Below are 19,447 nucleotides of genomic sequence, written 5' to 3'. Positions count from 1 at the left end.
CAGTGTAGTCAGTGCACACAGACTGCAACTGGCTCACTGGAGGTGGGGGATTTTACTATGGGGAATGGGGGGACTGCAGCCCTTAGGTAAAATTCGCCACTAGTTGGCTCTTGGTGTTCCCGTATTCACTCCCTATGAATTTTCCGGTCACAAATGAATGGGTAATACAGAGGGGTGGTGCACTGACAACACTGCTGCTTTCGGAGACAGCCCAGCAGTAGTAATGTGCTGTAGTAGAGAGCAGAGCATTGATGGTACATGAAGACTTCATGGAAGCCAGAAGTGTCAGTGGACAAAGCACAGGGAGGGACATTGTTGTCTATTTTATAGAGTCCCAGCTCATATTTAAGATTTTGGAGGAGTTACATAGTTAGTGAAGTACATCAAGGTCAGCCTTTCATTAACTATAAGATAAGTTGATTCAGAGGAAATGAAGCTAAACTCCCAGAACCATCTGTTTTCTTAATCTCATAGGAGAACAGACTTTCCTCCCTGACCCATAAAATAATCATTTTAAAAGTCATCCAAGAGTATAAAGGTTGGGGGATATCTCGTTGAGTCACCTGTATCCTGATATTATTATAATAAAGCAGATGCAAAATAATTTTCTGTCTCCAAAGGCGAATGCAGCAGAGGTATAGGGCAGTAGCTAAATAATTAGAGGAAAAAAGATCTCACCATCTGAGGGATCTGAACTGAGGGAGAAGATTTCCTCTCAAATTCAAGTAAATTACTAATTTCTTTTCCTGTACTTTTCTGAGTGTGAATATGAACATACTAATTTATGATGAAATGTAATTGTTTTTATTGCAATCACACATACACATTGTATATATATATAACTGATATGTTAATGATTAAACGTTACTTGCCCTTCAGATACTGTTTCTCACAAACAGGCCCATTTGTCAATGATTATTTGCGGCTTATTCCCCGAAAACACCAGTTTTCGGCGGGTAACCACAAATATTTACTATCCCCCAAATGTGTGGCAGAGGGACTGCAGCAGATATATCTGATACCTGCTGTTATCCCTCCATGCCCGCCGGCAGCCACAACCCCTATAGGTTTTTAAGGGGGATGCGAAGCTGTCATATTTACCAGCTTCCAGAATGTGATGCATTCCTGAGATTGGCCCCCGCAGCTAATGCCATCTGAAGATGGCGTTAGCCACTGTAGCCTATGGGCTACACATCACAGATTTAGCCTATGGAGGGTTCCTATGGAGCCCGCCCCAGCAATGGTGGCCGCGCATGTGTGGTCTACGGGACTGCATATGCACAGTCTTCTGCACCCTACAGCACTCAGATCACATAGCAGGGATGGGCTCCTTTTGGAACCCCTGTCCCTGCAGGTCCTTCAATGCGGTCTTGGGCAATAACATTGCACCCAGATCGCATTGGAAATGTGATTTTTGATAATTGCCGCCCATATTCTGTTATGCTGTCCTCTTACTAAGAAACTCCATTGCTCATGGTATTGCAATCACAAACTGCTGCATGTTATTTAGCTGTGGTGATAGTATTGTGATGTCTATCAATGACTGTAATCAGACGAAGCAGCACAACATGGGAATTACAACAGCAAGGAGAGGAGCATCTAGGCCAGAGCACAGGCATTATGCTGATCGACCGTCCGAGTGCTATTGCAGGTTATCTACTCTCTTTGACAGAAGTCAGAACCACTGCATAACAATATACTTTACATACTTTATACATTCCAGCAATAAAACAAAACTAAATAGACATTCCCTTTAATACGGTAACCAGGATTCGGTGCAAGAGTATCTTAAATCTATCTATTACCACAGTTCTTCTCAGCTTAATAAGGTGACAGCCATGTATACAAGGATATATGTATGTATGACTACTGATTTGTCTCTAAGTTATCATTGTCATTATGTCCTATCGTAGTTGGATAACGGTGAGTTGCTATAGACGTAGGTCTCAGAGTGCTGCTGCAGTTCTTTGGCTGTACGCCGGGCCTCCCTGGCAATACTCTGGAAGCGATGCAGGGAAAGAATGACAAAGATGAGCAGGATACCTTGTACTACAATGAAGATAAAGAGGCAGAGCTGAGAGACCAGGGCAAGGTTACAGTACCAGTACTGGCAGGTGGTCACAAGTTCATCCTCTGTCAGGTACATGATAATTCTGCCCTTCATTGGCTCAGGAGTTACACAAGTGACATCACGATATAGTCCCCTCTTCTGCTGTCCTTGCAGCCAGCTGCGCAGGTACATGATGTCGCAGTCACAGTGCCATGGGTTATGCTGCAAGTAGACCTCCCGCAGGTCTGGCAGGTTGTCCAGGAGACCATTGGGAATTGAAATGAGGTTGTTCTTTTCAAGTCGGATCACCTGCGTGGAAGAGGGAAATGAAGCCGGCAGGTACTTGGTGAGAAGGCCATTATAGCTGCAGTCCACAATGCCAGCACTACAGCTGCAAGGTGAGGGGCATGCAGAGGCCACAGGAGGCAAACAGAACAGCAGTGGCAAGAGCCAGGAACAAGGGTTCATCTTCATGCCTGAAATAATGAAAAGTTTTTGTTAATAATACTTAAGAGTGACACCCTATTCTGTAAATATCTCTATTGGCTCTTTCATTAAAAGCAAGGTATATACAAAATGATTCTAGGGTCTAGTTTAATCAGATGCAACCATGACTGAAAGCCAGATAAACCCTCCACCTACTGTCTTTAGCAAGGAGGCCCATGTCCTGTGCAAGCTAAGATGCCTCCTCAGGAATATCAAGCTTTACTCACACTCATAAAATGTGATTGCTACAAATCACTATGACCCTGAAGTTGTTTTCTGTTTATCATGTTTATCCTTTTATAACAGCTCACTTTCTGCATAGCTGCTAACTCCTGAGTTTTAGATATTGTGGCTCAGCCATCTGTTTGCAGTACAGACAGAACCAGAGGAAACATTAATACAGGAAGGGGCACCAGAAGGGACCATTATGAGATCGGAAAGAGATTTTACTCTCCTAATGCAGGTAGTGATCACTACCATTACACTTATGACAACTACCTACCTACAAATGGCCCCATGCAAGGAAGAAACATTAAGCACCGATTAAGGGCTACAATTCCCTCTTCTGTTATTAGAGGGATCTGTTCAGACATATGGTCACTGTGGCTATGGAGGTTATATCAAGAGATTGGGGATCCCATTCAGTTCCCTGTGGAGGATTGTCTGCTCTGTTACATTGTCATTCACAGACATAACGCATTGGCTCTTCTGCACAGCCGATAGACATATGTCTGCAGACATATCTGTCCATCGGCAAGTGTGTACGGGCGGTCTATAGACCGCCGTAAACACAGCGTCAGCCGCGAGGAGGGGGGGTGGGACGCGCCACCGGCCCCTGGGACCCATGGCCAGACACAGTTGATGGCCGTTCAGTGTGTATGAACGATCATCATCTGCAGATATATCTGTATAGTGTGTACCCACCATTAGGCTTGGAGAAAGAATTTAGTTCCAGATGCTGAGAAAAATATTCAATTAGCTGCGCTTTCCTTACAATGTCTGATCCAGCGGCTGCTTATGTCATGTTTTCATCGGTTTCTTTGGAAATATGGATCTGCACCATATATCTGAAGAAATTGCAAAAATGTGGCATCAGGGCCATATATCTAAAGAAATTATCAGAAAGGGATACATACGGCTTGGACCTCGGAGGCAGGTGCCAAAATGTCGGCAAGTATAAGATGCTTCTTTAAGCGCACTACTTTCCACCAGAAATACAATGTACAGTCAGGTGCATAAATATTGGGACATTGACAGAATTTTCATATTTTGGCCTCTATTCACCACCACAACGGCTTTGAAATGAAACAAACAAGATGTGCTTTAACTGCAGACTTTCAGATTTAATTTGATGGTAGTTACGTCCAAATCAGGTGAACGGTGTAGGAATTACAATGGTTTCTATATGTGCCTCCCACTTTTTAAGGGGCCAAAAGTAATGGGACTATCAACTCAAAAGCTATTTCATGGACAGGTGTGGGCTATTCCCTCGTTATTTCATTATCAATTAAGCAGGTAAAAGGTCTGGAGTTGATTCTAGGTGTGACATTTGCATTTAGAATCAGTTGCTGTCGACTCTCAATATGAGATCCAAAGAGCTGTCACTATCAGTGAAGCAAGCCATCATTAGGCTGAAAAATCAAAACAAACCCTTCAGTGAGATAGCAAAAACATTAGGCGTGGCTAAATCAACTGTTTGGAACATTCTTAAAAAGAAAGAACGCATCGGAGAGCTCAGCAACACCAAAAGACCCGGAAGACCACGGAAAACAACTGTGGTGGATGACAGAAGACTTATTTCCCTGGTGAAGAAAAACCCCATCACAACAGTTGGCCAAATCAAGAACACTCTCCAGGAGGTAGGTGTATAAGTGTCAAAGTCAACAATCAAGAGAAGACTTCACAAGAGTGAATATAAAGGGTTCACCACAAGATGTAAACCACTGGTGAGCCACCAAAACAGGAAGACCAGATTAGAGTTTGCTAAACAACATCTAAAAAAGCCATTACAGTTCTGGAACAACATCCTATGGACAGATGAGACAAAGATCAACTTGTACCAGAGTGATGGGAAGAGAAGAGTATGGAGAAGGAAAGGAGCTGCTCATGATCCAAAACATGCCACCTCATCAGTGAAGCATGGTGGTGGTAGTGTCATGGCGTGGGCATGTATGGCTGCCAATGGAACTGGTTCCCTTGTATTTATTGATGATGTGACTGCTGACAAAAGCAGCAGAATGAATTCTGAAGTGTTTCGGGCAATATTATATGCTCATATTTAGTCAAATGCTTCAGAACTCATTGGACGGCGCTTCACAGTGCAGATGGACAATGACCCGAAGCATACTGCAAAAGCAACCAAAGAGTTTTTTAAGGCTAAAAAGTGGAATGTTATGCAATGGCCAAGTCTATCCCCTGACCTGAATCCGATTGAGCATGCATTTCACTTGATGAAGACAAAACTGAAGGGAAAATGCCCCAAGAACAAGCAGGAACTGAAGACATTTGCAGTAGAGGCCTGGCAGAGCATCACCAGGGATGAAACCCAGCGTCTGGTGATGTCTATGCGTTCCAGACTTCAGGCTGTAATTGCCTGCAAAGGATTTGCAACAAAGTATTAAAAAGTGAAAGTTAGATTTAGGATTGTTTAGTTTGTCCCATTACTTTTGGCCCCTTAAAAAGTGGGAGGCACATATAGAAACCGTTGTAATTCCTACACTGTTCACCTGATTTGCATGTAATTACCCTCAAATTAAATCTGAAAGTCTGCAGTTAAAGCACATCTTGTTTGTTTCATTTCAAAGCCATTGTGGTGGTGAATAGAGGCCAAAATATGAAAATTCTGTCAATGTCCCAATATTTATGCACCTGACTGTATGTACAGAAAATAACAAAGACTCTGACACTGTTCTAGAGTGTTTGCTATCTTCTGCATATGTGGTAGTGCCCAATTTCCAGGGGTGAGTGAACTGATTAGTCTTATTCCCCCAATCATTATTCAATTTAAAAAAAAACAGTGTTATCATTAGGACATGGAACCAGGGGCCTGCGATGTAATTAAAGCATTTCAAAGCAAACACTACAAGATGAAGACAAAAGAATATTCCAAGAAGATCCGATACAAAGTAATTGAGAAGTAACAATCAGGAAAAGGGTAAAAGAATATTTCCAAAACATATACCCCAAAGCTTAGTCAAGTCAATCATAAAAAATCTGCCGTCCTCCAAAACTGATTGTCCTAGCAGAAGAGCTGTAGCAATGGAAGCAAACGTCTAAAAGAGTAACAGTCACCCATGACAGAGATTGGAGTCACTGTGCATGGGACAATGATAGCCTGCAAGCCTTGTAAATCTGGGTTTGTATAGGATGATGGCAAGAAGAAAGCCTTTGTTGAAACAATCTCATCAAAGCCCAGATACAGTTTGCCCAGGGAGAAGTTACCATATGGAGGAAGATTATATGGCCCTATGAGATAAAAAATGTAACTCTTCAGGTACTGTACAGCCATGGCCAAAAGTTTTGAGAATGACACAAGTATTGGTTTTCACAAAGTCTTCTGCTTCAGTTTTTATGATGGCAATTTGCATATACTCCAGAATGTCATGAAGAGTGATCAGATGAATTGCAATTAATTGTAAAGTCAATCTTTGTCATGACAATAAACTTAATCCCAAAAACAAAATTTTCACTGCATTTCAGCCCTGCTACAAAAGGATCAGCTGACATCATGTCAGTGATTCTCTCGTTAACACAGGTGAGAGTCTTGACGAGGACAAGGCTGGAGATCACTCTGTCATACTGATTGAGTTAGAATAACAGACGAAGCTTTAAAAGGAGGGTGGAGCTTGAAATCCTCTGTTAATCATGGTTAACTGCAAGGAAACACGTGCAGTCATAATTGTTTTGCACAAAAAGGGCTTCACAGGCAAGGATATTGCTGCTAGAAATATTGAACCTAAATCAACCATTTATCGGATCATCAAGAACTTCAAGGAGAGAGGTTCAATCAGTGGCATAACTAGGGGGAGTCGAGCAGGGCTTGTGCCCTGGGCACCATCAGACCGCCGGGTTGTGGGGGGGGGAGGGGGGCGCCGGCCGATGTCCAGGACACTGGTCACGGTCAGTGTAGTGTGCACCGCACTAAGGGCCTGATTCAGAGTCGCACGTAAGCGGCCGCTTGTTCGCTCTGAGTGATGTTCGCACAACTGCGCATGCATATGGGTCATAATGCGCATGCGCAAACCAGTCATTGCGGTCGGAAATCGTGTGCTCGCAAAACAGCGAGGGGCTGCTAATTTGATTGACAGAATGTACCGTTTGTGGGTGGTAACAGGGGAAGGTGCTTGAAAATGGGAGAGTGGAGATCCGAACGCAGGCGTGCCAAACGGTCAAAAGGGCGTTTAATGGGAGTGCATAATTAGTAAAAGAGCGTCATCAACCACGTCACTTGGTTGTCTTTTAGCCTGAACTGCTCGCAGTGATAGCGGTAAGAAAAACCTACCACAAGCACTGCGAGCAGTTCAGATGCCTTTCGATGTACCAGATTAATCTAATAAATACCGGAGATGACGTGTGTTGCAAACGGCAAAGGGGCGTCTTTACAAAATAGCGAGCGCATTTTTCGTTCGCTCGCTCAGACATACAGGTGTCAACAAACCGCAAAGAGCGAGCGCTCAATTTAAATAGCCGAACCCTTTTTTGGAACGACCATCCGCAAATAGCGTCCAGCTCTGAATCAGGTCCAAAGTGCGGTCCGCACCACACAGTAACAAACACAGCCGCCGGCTAGTACACTTGTACTAGCCGGTGGCAGTGTTTGTTTTGGCAGCCAATGAGAGTCAGACAGACTTTCACTGACTGCTGCGGTGAGCCCACTGCCGGAGCCAGGCCGGAGCTCACCCATGAGCTCCATCTTCCGGCTCCCGAAGTGGGTGTTGGGAGAGATGTCATGATGTCATGACATCTCTCCCATAATGCAGAGCAGGCCAGCCCGGGAAGACACAGGAGTGGGGATTCAAGTAAGTTTTTTTGTTTTTTTACGTGTGTGTCTTAGGTGGGACCACTACTAGTGGCACTGTATAGGAGAGGCTACTACAGGGTACTATATAAGGAGCACTGCATAGGGGGTACCACAACTGGGGGCACTGTATTAGGTGCACTACTGGGAGCACTGCGTAAGGGAGACCACTACTGGAGGCACTGTATAAGGGGCACTACTGGAAGCACTGCATAGGGGGGCAACTACTGGAGGCAACCACTACTGGGGGCACTGCATAGGGGGGACCACTACTCGGGGCACTGCATAGGGGGACCACTACTTGCGGCACTGTATAAGGGGCAATACTGGGGGCACTGTATAAGTGGTACTACTAGGGGCACTGTATAAGGGGCACTGTATAAGTGGCACTACTGGGGCACTGCATAAGGGGCATTGTATAAGGGTTCATTACTGGGGGCACTTTATAATGGTGCACTACTGAGTGCACTGTATAGGGGCACTACTACAGGGGGCATAAGGGGCACTGCTACTGGGGACATTGCATAAGGGGCACTACTACATTGGGCATTGCAAGAGAGGCACTACTACTTAGGGCATTACGATGCATATGGAATGGAAAGGAACGTTCCCAGAGTGACGACAAATGGTGGTGTGTCATGTTGCCATGCCCCCATTTTTAGTGGACACGCCCCTTGTGGCATGTAACCACGCACCACAAGGTTATGAAGAAGGCTTCAAGGTGCCCAAGAACATCCAGCAAGTGCCAGGACCATCTCCTAAAGTTGATTCAGCTGTGGGATTGGGGAACCACCAGTGCAAAGCTTGCTCAGAAATGGCAGCAGGCAGGTGTGAGTGCATCTTCATGCACAGTGAGGTGTAGACTTTTGATGGATGGCCTGGTGTCAAAAAGGGCAGCAAAGAAACCACTTCTCTCCAGGAAAAACATCAGGGACAGACTGATATTCTGCAAAAGGTACAGGGATTAGACTGCTGAGGACTGGGGTAAAGTTATTTTTCTTTAATGAATCCACTTTCAGATTGTTTGGGGCATCTGGAAAAACGCTTGTCCAGAGAAGGAAAGGTGAGTGCTACTATCAGTCCTGTGTCATGCCAACAGTAAAGCATCCTGAGACCATTCATGTGTGGAGTTGCTTCTCAGCCAAGGGAGTGGGCTCACTCACAATTTTGCCTAAGAACAAAGAATGGTACCAAAACATCCTCCAAGAGCAACTTCTGCCAACCATCCAAGAACATTTTGGTGATGAACAATGCCTTTTCCAGCATGATGGAGCACTTTGCCATAAGGCAAAAGTGATAACTAATTGGCTTGGGGAACAAAACATCTAAATTTTGGGTCCATGGCCAGGAAACTCCCCAGACCTTAATCCCATAGAGAACTTGTGATCAATCCTCAAGAGGTGGGTGGACAAACAAAAACCCACAAATTATGTCAAACTCCAAGCATTGATTAGGCAAGAATGGGCAGCCATCAGTCAGTATGTGACTTCAGACCAGAAGTTGATTGACAGCATGCCAGGGCAAATTGCAGAGGTCTTGAAAAAGAAGGGTCAACACTGCAAATATTGACTCTTTGCATAAACTTAATGTAATTGTCAATAAAAGCATTAGACACTTATGAAATGCTTGTAATTTTACTTCAGTATACCATAGTAACATCTGACAAAAAGGTGTAAAAACACTGAAGCAGCAAACTTTGTGAAAACCAATACTTGTCTCATTCTCAAAACTGTTGCCCATGGCTGTACTATGCTTGGCAGAAACCTAGCACTGCACATCACAGTGAATACACTTTCCCTACAGTGAACCGTGTTGAACTCAATAATCCTTGAGGAAAACATGCTTCAGTCTACAAAATCACATGAACTGGGCAGATTTATTTTCCAACATGGCCCAAAGCATACAGCAAAATTAAAGAGTGGAAGAGTTTAGAGTAAATATCAACTGATTGTGATAGTATCCGCTCCCACATGTGCCTATGCGTCTACAGTATATGTAGACCACTCCATTTGGTAGGCAAGCCAATACATATACATTAATCACTGGATTAGACTATGAAAATTTTCTTATTTGTTTGAGCCCATATTAGATCAATAATCTTGTTGGGTCAATTTGGAAGGAATGTCAAATTATTTGTGAAACCCTTTCAGCGCCGTAGGATCGAATTGGTGATATTGCTTCATTATCTAAAAATTGCTGTCCACTAACAATCACCATCCAGCCTGATGGTTCTTGAGCAATTTTGCCAAAAAGAATGGGCCCAGATGCCAGTGTGTAGGTGTCTGATTCAATAGTGGACGGTAATGCAGCCACAACGGGATGTAGTCAGGATGCCAGCGGCCGGAATGCTAACCACCAGAATCCCGACACTGAAAGCCCGGCATGGGAATCAAGATAGACGTCTAAATACGGACACCTATCATTAACCCCACGTCAAAATCCTGATGCCCGGCATACCGAATGTAGGTAAGCCGGGCGTCGAGAGCTGTTAGCCGCGCTGTTAGCAGCTTTTAAACAGTCAGATTTCATACCCAACCCGCCACAACTGCATCTTCTTACGCAGCACGACTGCGTCTTTATGCTAATGCCACAGCTGATGGGATTCATACAGAAACGCCCACTGACTGTGACTCAAATACACTGTATAGTTTAATAGATTACACCACCGGACACATATCAATCGCAACATCTGACAGTAGAGCAGCACTATGGTTGCTCAGAATGTCAGTCAAAATTTGGCCACCAGTGCCAGTGATACTGCGGAAACAGATGCAATCGTTGGCCACGACACACAGGTCTAGCTAGCCACCTCCTATTACCACCAAATTGTCTCTCTCTGCTTCCAAATTTGTTTGCCGTCTCCTGACAGTAACCATAGAGACGCTTGCGCAAATTGAATCTGAATCCAGCCTTAGGTGTGCAAAACTAATAGACACTTACTATAATTGCCGCCAAATGTGGTTTTACACAATATTACTGTTGGGGTATGAAGACTCATGCAAACATTTATTTTCAGTTTTTATTCCTTATTAATTTTGACAGCTGGTTGGATTCAAATATTTATTGGCACATTATTGAGTACTTTGCTTTGATTAGTGGGAATAAATTTCAATGAAACAATGTTATAACACAGACAAATGTGAAAAAGCCCGGGGGGAGGAGGGGGCGGAAAACCTTTCATAGACACCGTATGTAGCCTAAATTATAGCTGCAACAAACATGGTAAAGCATTTTATTTGTATTAAAAAATAAATTTGTATTGCGTTGGATTGTTTTTATATATATTTTTTAAACAAAACAATTTTATATATCTAGATATATATATATATATATATATATATATATATACACAATCTATTTGATTGGCACTCCATGTATAATGTCCAGCATCCGGTGTGCAAGGGTCCCAGGAGGTAAGCCTTGAAGAAAGATGCAGTAAAGCATCTGAAAAGTTGCTACACACGTTGAAGTCTCTGTCTCTTTTTTGTGGAGTGCTGCCTGTACTATTGGATTATATATATATATATTGTGACACAGTCAGATTAGGAGGTCCCTCTCCTGGGTAGGGGACTCCTTCCTTACACACACACACAGCAGCAGGGAAGCAGCACACCAGTCTGGATGCGAGTACAAGCTGCTCGGCGCCAGTCTTTATTGTATAAATGTCAGAAATAACATAAAGAAAACATAAACATAAATCCTAGCCCTGTCGGGGCACTAACTTCACAGGTGGTTCCCTCACTACCAGAACCTCGCAGGGCCTAATGCCCTCACCAGCAACAAAAGGCACAGCACAACACTCACAGTTAGGTTTTCAAGTGTCTCTGAGCAAACTCCCTGTCTGCTCTCCCAGGTGAGACATTCAGCCCTAAACACACTAGGCTTATATTGCCCACTCTCAGGTGGAAAACTAACAAGCCTGTTACCAGGCTGCGAGAACCAAAACCTGGAGTGGCCGTGGGTGGAGCCCTCCCTCTCCTCTCACCCACAACCCCCAGGTCCCAAACCGGCTTTTCAAAAAGCCGAAACTCAAGCCTGCTACACTGCAGACTTTCTCCTGGGGGTTTAAAACACAAAAGACAGGAATCTGGGTCAAATGTACCTGCCACAGACCACTTTACCAGTGATCCTATCACATATCCCCCCCCCTTTGTTTCGACCTGTGGGGCGGAACAACTGAAGCCCCGAAACAATGAACACGTGACAACGCGTCAGCCTTGGCCAGCTGGCTTCCTGGCCTGTGTTCCACTGAAAATGTAAAAGTTTGTAACGCCAAGAACTATCTTGTAATTCTTGCATTACTGTCCTTATTTTCAGACATCCACTTCAGAGGGGCATGGTCAGTGATCAATTTGAACTTTCTTCCGACCAAGTAGTACCTGAGAGCCTCTAACGCCCACTTTATGGCCAACGCCTCCTTCTCCACTGTGGCATAGTTTCTCTCATGTACATTCAACTTTCTGCTAAGATAGAAAATAGGGTGTTCCTCACCCTCCTTGTTCTGGGACAGGACCGCTCCTATACCTACTTCTGATGCATCGGTTTGTACTATGAATTCCCTTTCAAAATTAGGAGTCATCAGGACTGGTTGGGAACACAACGCTACTTTCAACTCCTGAAAAGCTTTCTCTGCCTCAGGACTCCATTCTACCATGACTTTTTGTTTGCCTTTGGTCAGGTCAGTCAGTGGGACTGCCATGGTGGCAAAGTTGGGTATAAACCTCCTGTAGTACCCCGTAATTCCCAATACCCCGTAATTCCCAAGAAGGCTCTCACCTGCTTCTTATTCAGAGGCCGTGGCCAGTTTTGTATGGCATCAACCTTATTGAGCTGAGGCTTTATCAGGCCTCTGCCAATGGTGTATCCCAGATATTTTACTTCCTCCATGCCTAGACAACACTTTTTTGGGTTGGCTGTCAAACCTGCCTTATAGATGGAGTCCAATACTGCTTGTACCCTGGGTAAGTGAGACTGCCAATCAGGACTATGAATGACCACGTCATCCAGATAAGCAGCCGCATACCGTCTATGGGGCCTTAGAATCCTGTCCATCATTCTTTGGAAGGTAGCAGGTGCCCCATGTAGCCCGAAGGGCAACATCTTGTACTGAAACAAGCCCTCTGGCGCTGAAAAAGCTGTCTTTTGTTTGGCGCTCTCGGTTAACGGTACTTGCCAATACCCTTTGGTTAGGTCAAGAGTGGTTAAATACCTTGCCGTCCCTAGTCTCTCAATCAGTTCATCCACTCTTGGCATCGGGTAGGCATCGAATTTTGAAACGCTGTTCAACTTTTGGAAGTCATTGCAGAAACGCACACTCCCGTCGGGCTTTGGAATCAACACAATGGGACTTGACCATTCACTATGTGATTCTTCAATAACCCCTAACTCTAGCATATTTTTAATTTCTTTCGACACCGATTCTCTTTGTGCTTCTGGTAACCTATAGGGCTTTAGATTAACTTTAACCCCTGGGTCAGTGATGATGTCATGTTTAATGACCGAGGTTTTCCCAGGTACGTCAGAGAACAGCACCCTATTTCTAATCAGAAACTCCTTGACCTCTTGTTGTTGAATTGCCGACAGGGTTTTTGCCACGGTCACTTCGGGAACTAAGGGCCCTGGATTTACTGGAGGGGCTCGGTCGGCCGACAGTACCGTTCTATCTTTCCAGGGCTTTAACAGATTTATATGGTATATCTGTTCCGGCTTTCTTTTCCCCAGCTGGTAAACTTTGTAATTGACCTGCCCCACTCTTTCTAAGATTTCAAAGGGCCCTTGCCATTTAGCCAAAAGTTTATTTTCCACAGTGGGAACCAATACTAACACTCTGTCCCCAGAAGCAAAGCTGCGTAACCGAGCATTGCGGTTGTATACCCTCTGCTGTGCCTGTTGAGCCTGTTCCAGGTGCTCTCTCACTATCGACACTACCGCAGCAATTCTCTCCTGCATTTGAGAAACATACTCAATCACCGTTTTGTAAGGACTAGACTGCCCCTCCCATGTCTCTTTGGCAATGTCTAGTAACCCCCTTGGGTGTCTCCCATACAACAAGTCGAAGGGTGAAAACCCGGTGGAGGACTGGGGACCTTCTCTTATGGCCAACAATAAATACGGCAATAAGTAATCCCAATCCCTACCATCCTTGTCAACCACTTTCCTAAGCATGTGTTTTAACTTCTTGTTAAACCTCTCGACCAGCCCATCGGTTTGGGGGTGATAAACCGAAGTTCTTAACTGTTCAATTTTGAACAGGCGACATAATTCTTTCATGACTTTTGACATAAACGGTGCACCCTGGTCAGTTAGTATCTCCTTAGGTATACCCAGCCTGCTAAAGACATGAACTAGCTCTCTGGCAATGGTCTTGGTTGACGTATTGCGCAACGGGATCGCTTCCAGGTACCTGGTAGCGTAATCCATTATGACCAGAATATACTGGTGTCCCCTGGCAGACTTCATCAAGGGTCCAACCAAATCCATCGCTATTCTTTCAAACGGCACCTCTATAATAGGCAATGGAACTAGTGGACCCTTAAAATGTGGCCTGGGAGCATGATACTGACACTCAGGGCTGGATTCCCAAAAGTCAGATACCTCTTTATGCAGCCCGGGCCAGAAAAACCTCTGCATTATTCGCTCAGTGGTCTTCTCTACCCCTAGATGGCCTGCCGTTATATGACCATGGGCCAGATCCAACACTGTTCTTCTGTAGGCTTTGGGAACTATTAGTTGTTCCACAACATCTTCCCCCTTCTTAGTCACCTGATATAACAAATCCTGTCACATTGCCATGTGGGGATAGGACAAAGGACTATCAGGGTCTACGGGTTTACCATCAACTACTTTTACATTCTCCCTGGCTTTTACCAAAGTAGGGTCATTCAACTGCTCCACGGCAAAGACCTCTCTTCTGACCTCTAAATCAGGCAGACGATCACCTGGCCCAACAACACTTCCCACTTCAATGGGAGGCACATCAGTTGGCGGGCCACCGTCACGCTCCGCATTCTCTAGTTCGCCAATCATAGTAGAAAAAGGGAATAACTCTGACTCAGAAGAAACTCCCTCCTCCACTACATTGACAACCTTCTCAAATGGATCGGGGTTGTTCACCTCTGGAACAAAACGGCTTTCCCACAACTTCCAGAAGTGAGCAAAGTCTCTCCCCAATATTGCATCGTACATTAGACCATGCACCAAACCCACAGAAACTATAGCAGAACCACATGGTGTCTCGATGTTCACCTCGGCAGTAACATAATATCGAGTATCCCCATGTATGCAGGTCACACCAACAGTTTTCCCCTCACGCCGCAAGGGGTTCACCAGCTCAGCTTTTATAAGTGTCACCAAGCTACCAGAGTCTAACAGTGCCTCTACTCGGTTGCCATCTACAGTGAGTACACACATGTGCTTATCAGTCTCAGCCTGCCGGTCAGCCGTACAGGCTATCTGTCCAAAGAAAGACCCCCTGCGGTAGACATGAGTAGTATCAAATTGCATAGGTTCAGTTGTAAGTGAGCAATTAGTGGCAATATGGCCGAAGCCACCACATCGGAAACACTGAGTCATATTAATGTCTAGTCGTTTACGGGGCAAGAACCTTCCCGGCCTGGCAGGCCTGTCTCCAGGTTCTACACCCTTAGTCTTAGGTACATTCCACCGCCCAGCACCCTTCTCCCCTGGAACAGTCTTACCAGTGTCTGTGGGAGTTCGCCGGTGCGCCATCGGGGCTCGGTGGGGCATACTCATCAGCTCCTCAGCCGCCATGTACCTCTCCACCAGCTCGACCAACTGGTCCGCGGACTTAGGGTCTGCATGGCTCACCCACTTGCGCAGAGTCACAGGTAATGATCGCAGGTACCGGTCCATCACGACCCTTTCCACGATCTGTGGTCCCGTCAGCGTCTCGGGCTGTAGCCATTTTGAGGACAGATGGACGAGGTCATGCATCTGTGAACGTGGAGGCTTATCCATATGGAACTCCCAGCGGTGAACCCGTTGGGCACGAACAAAGGTGGTGACTCTCAAGCGAGTTAGGATCTCCTGTTTTAGTTTTTTATAGTCCTTGGCATCAGCCAGGCATAAGTCGAAATAGGCCTTTTGTGGCTCCCCCGACAGAAAAGGTGCCACCAGACTTGCCCACTGCTCCTTGGGCCAACTCTCCCTTTCGGCCGTTCTTTCAAATGCGGTGAAGTCATCTTTTGGAGGAAGTGACTGGCTCATATGGAGTGAGTGGTGGTGGGAGGACCAGTAGTAACATCTCTGGGCTGGGCGACCAGGTGCTGTAACACCTCTCTTATGGCCTGACTGTTTTCCGCTAAGGCCTGGCGGGTTTCCTCAATGGCGACCTGTTGAAGTCTGTTAGTCTCCTGCTGAGCTCTGGTAGATTCCTGCTGAGCTCTGGTAGATTCCTGCTGAAGTTTGTTTGTCTCCTGCTGACCTGCTGTAGCTTGAAGCAAGGCCTTAATAATGTCCTCCATTTTGACCTGGGGTGTAGGTTGGAAGCTGAACCTTGCCTCTCTGAGCATTGGCTGACGCCTCCTCTATGGGACTCCAAGGACACAGTGTTATTTCCACACTCACCAATTGGGTGTCTGTCCCTTTAATTTTTAAACGGAAAGTTTTCCTCTCGCTGCAACTTTAGTGTGTGTGGTTGCCCGCATTCTCCACCATATTGTGACACAGTCAGATTAGGAGGTCCCTCTCCTGGGTAGGGGACTCCTTCCTTACACACAAACACAGCAGCAGGGAAGCAGCACACCAGTCTGGATGCGAGTACAAGCTGCTCGGCGCCAGTCTTTATTGTACAAATGTCAGAAATAACATAAAGAAAACATAAACATAAATCCTAGCCCTGTCGGGGCACTATCTTCACAGGTGGTTCCCTCACTACCAGAACCTGGCAGGGCCTAATGCCCTCACCAGCAACAAAAGGCACAGCACAACACTCACAGTTAGGTTTTCAAGTGTCTCTGAGCAAACTCCCTGTCTGCTCTCCCAGGTGAGACACTCAGCCCTAAACACACTAGGCTTATATTGGCCACTCTCAGGTGGAAAACTAACAAGCCTGTTACCAAGCTGCGAGAACCAAAACCTGGAGTGGCCGTGGGTGGAGCCCTCCCTCTCCTCTCACCCACAACCCCCAGGTCCCAAACTGGCTTTTCAAAAAGCCGAAACTCAAGCCTGCTACACTGCAGACTTTCTCCTGGGGGTTTAAAACACAAAAGACAGGAATCTGGGACAAATGTACCTGCCACAGACCACTTTACCAGTGATCCTATCACAATAAATATATACACTCATCCAACATGATGCGGCACTCAAGGTACTTGAATCCAACTGTGTTCTTTATTCAAAAAATTCAGCAACGTTTCAGTGCAACGTTGCTGAATGTTTTGGATAAAGAACACAGTTGGATTCAAGTACCTTGAGTGTCGCATCATGTTGGATGAGTATCGTTAAGCTTTGTATGCAGGCACCGGGCTAAGTTATTTACCTGTGAGAGACGGACTTGCTGTGATTGTGTATATATATATATATACACAATGTATATGCTTATATTCTTGGAGAGGAATACATGTAAATGTTGACTTGTAAACTATACTTTCTATTGTCATTTCCTGTGGTAAAAAACAACAGATGCATTGTGTTATTGCAGATTAGCTAAGAGTGCTAAGGAGCTTTGTCACACGTCAGCAAGTTGATAATTCACTACGTAAATGAATTGAGATAGTGATTTTGTTGGCAACCTCTAATAGGGGTATTCAATATGAAACGTTAACTTCACTGTCGAAGTTAACGTTTCATATTGGAGTTTTTTTCTGCGTTAAGGTATGGTGCGCGCTCCCGCTTATCCCCGTATTCAATATAAAATTAACGAAAACGGGAAACTCCGAAGTTGGATTTGCGTAAAGTTACGAATTTTTCCTTAAAATAATTGTAAGACCCCCCTAAAGTTGTAAAAACATGGGGGAACACTATGGGTACCTCAGTTTTAGCCTTTAATTAAAAGTTGGGGATTTAAATAGCCGCAGCAGGTGCTTTTTTCCAGACATTGAAGAAGTGATGCAGAAGAGCACTTAGGTTATTTTTTTCGTTTTTTTAAGTGGTCCCATCAAATTTGGGGTACATGAAAATGGGTACTAGCATATTTTTATGTCCCTAAAGTAAGTTTTTAAAAATTCTGCATTTGTGCACCTGCAGCTATAATTCTATTCTTCAAAACACCTGCCGCATACTTGCAGAATAGCCCTGAACCTATTTCCCTATTCTTAAACTATTTTTTCCCTTTTTTTTTTATTCACCCCAATTTTTAAATTCATTTTTTGGGGTGTCCCTATTTTTTTTTAAAACTTTTTTTGACACAGTTCTTTTTTAAATGTCATTCCCAGGGGTGCAGGCTATTTTTTTTAAGCCTGCACCCCTAAACCCCAATTCTGCACTTTTTTTCAACACCTATTCAATGGTGAAAAGTTATCCCCGTTTTTTATCAAAGACTTTCAAAACTGCGATAAGTCTTTGAAATTGAATACGGTGTAAAAGTAAAACCTGCGATAATGACGTCATACCTCCGATATTAACGCAAAAACGATGTTATCGCACCCATATTGAATACCCCTATTAATGAGTGTTAAATGACTGATGGTAGGGGGCTTGGCCAACAAATATAATATAAAGCTATATTTATGTCCCTGCTCTGAAGGGATGTATGTAAGAATAATAGAACATTACTGTTATACAGATTAGGTGGCAAACTCTGGATTTCACATGAAGCTTTATTGTATTTTGTATTTTCTATTTCACAGGTTCTCAAACTCGGTCCACAGGACCCCAAACAGTGCATGTTTTCCAGGTCTCACAGAATAATTATCTCCACCTATGGATCTTTTAAAATGTGTCAGCAAGTTATGAATACACCTGTGAACCTGCTGTGTGACCTGGAAAATGTGACCTGTGTGGGGTCCTAAGGACCGAGTTTGAGAATCACTGATCTATTTGTATAAAAAACAAATACACTGCACATACTCAGCATTGCTAAATCGCATACATTGTATTTACAGCTGTGGAAAAGACTATACACACTCCACAGTGCTAGCAGGATTAATCCAATGGTTCTCTGCATATTTTAAACATCATATTCAGTATTACTTATCTACAGAGGGATTTTATACACCTGTAGAGGGCCCACTTCAGGTTCTTATTTATGAAGAGAACACATATCAGTTCTATTCCAGTTTATGAGACTAGCAAGTAGCAACTATTTTGTAAACATTTTCCTGACATCTGCTGTTATTTACAAAGTGACATTTGATTTGTGCACCAGTTTAAATAAGAACTAGGTTACCAACGGTCATTCATACTAATTAGAAATGATGACTCTTATGTGAAATATAGCAAATACATTCAAATAGCTATGTGACTTACCCCGTGCTATACAGATTTGCCGGCCCTAAAGGACAGTCACTGCGCAGGCGATGACACTGGCGATCCTAAGCTGAATGATAACAGCAGAGTGTCAGGGAATGATAAGAGTTTTTAAGAGAACCCAAAGCAGGAAACAAAACTTAACTCTTTTCTGCACAAGTCACTCCCACTCTGCACACCGTAGAAGGGCCAGAGGCGAATAAGATAAAGGACAATAGTTTGGCAATGTCACATGACAGTAAGATACACATTTGTAGATATACTATATATTAGGGAACAAACAACAGATATCCCTTTCTGTTGTATATTGTCTGTTCTGTAGTCACTATTATGGATACCAAAACACACACAGGTGCGCTTAAAATCTAATATATTAAGTATATTTAGCACAATAAGCACTTTTAATGTGGATGTGATACATATTTTTCACATAAATTTGCAAATGGAAAATTAATATTTTCACGCAA

The 19,447-nt window shown here is 44.3% G+C and overlaps 1 protein-coding gene across 1 annotated transcript; it reads right to left on the bottom strand.

The window, feature by feature from the left end:
* Positions 1 to 879: 879 nt before the first annotated feature.
* On the bottom strand, positions 880 to 19,052 carry GP1BB (glycoprotein Ib platelet subunit beta). The gene is made up of 2 exons (XM_088476708.1): positions 18,981 to 19,052; positions 880 to 2,526 (listed from the first exon to the last, which is right to left on the bottom strand). Exon 2 carries the CDS (start codon positions 2,522 to 2,524, stop codon positions 1,898 to 1,900), a length of 627 nt encoding a protein of 208 aa, XP_088332834.1. The 5' UTR covers positions 2,525 to 2,526; positions 18,981 to 19,052; the 3' UTR covers positions 880 to 1,897.
* Between the last annotated feature and the right edge of the window lie 395 nt (positions 19,053 to 19,447).

This window comes from Taudactylus pleione, unplaced genomic scaffold, assembly GCF_031769625.1.
Source record: "Taudactylus pleione unplaced genomic scaffold, aTauple2 ptg000191l, whole genome shotgun sequence".
Taxonomy (NCBI): domain Eukaryota; kingdom Metazoa; phylum Chordata; class Amphibia; order Anura; family Myobatrachidae; genus Taudactylus; species Taudactylus pleione.
Note: the sequence above shows the minus strand (reverse complement) of the source record. Positions and strands in the feature narration are given on the sequence as shown.

Coding starts and splice junctions, on each gene's coding strand:
- GP1BB (XM_088476708.1), bottom strand. CDS start 2,524: ATGAAGATGAACCCTTGTTCCTGGCTCTTGCCACTGCTGTTCTGTTTG.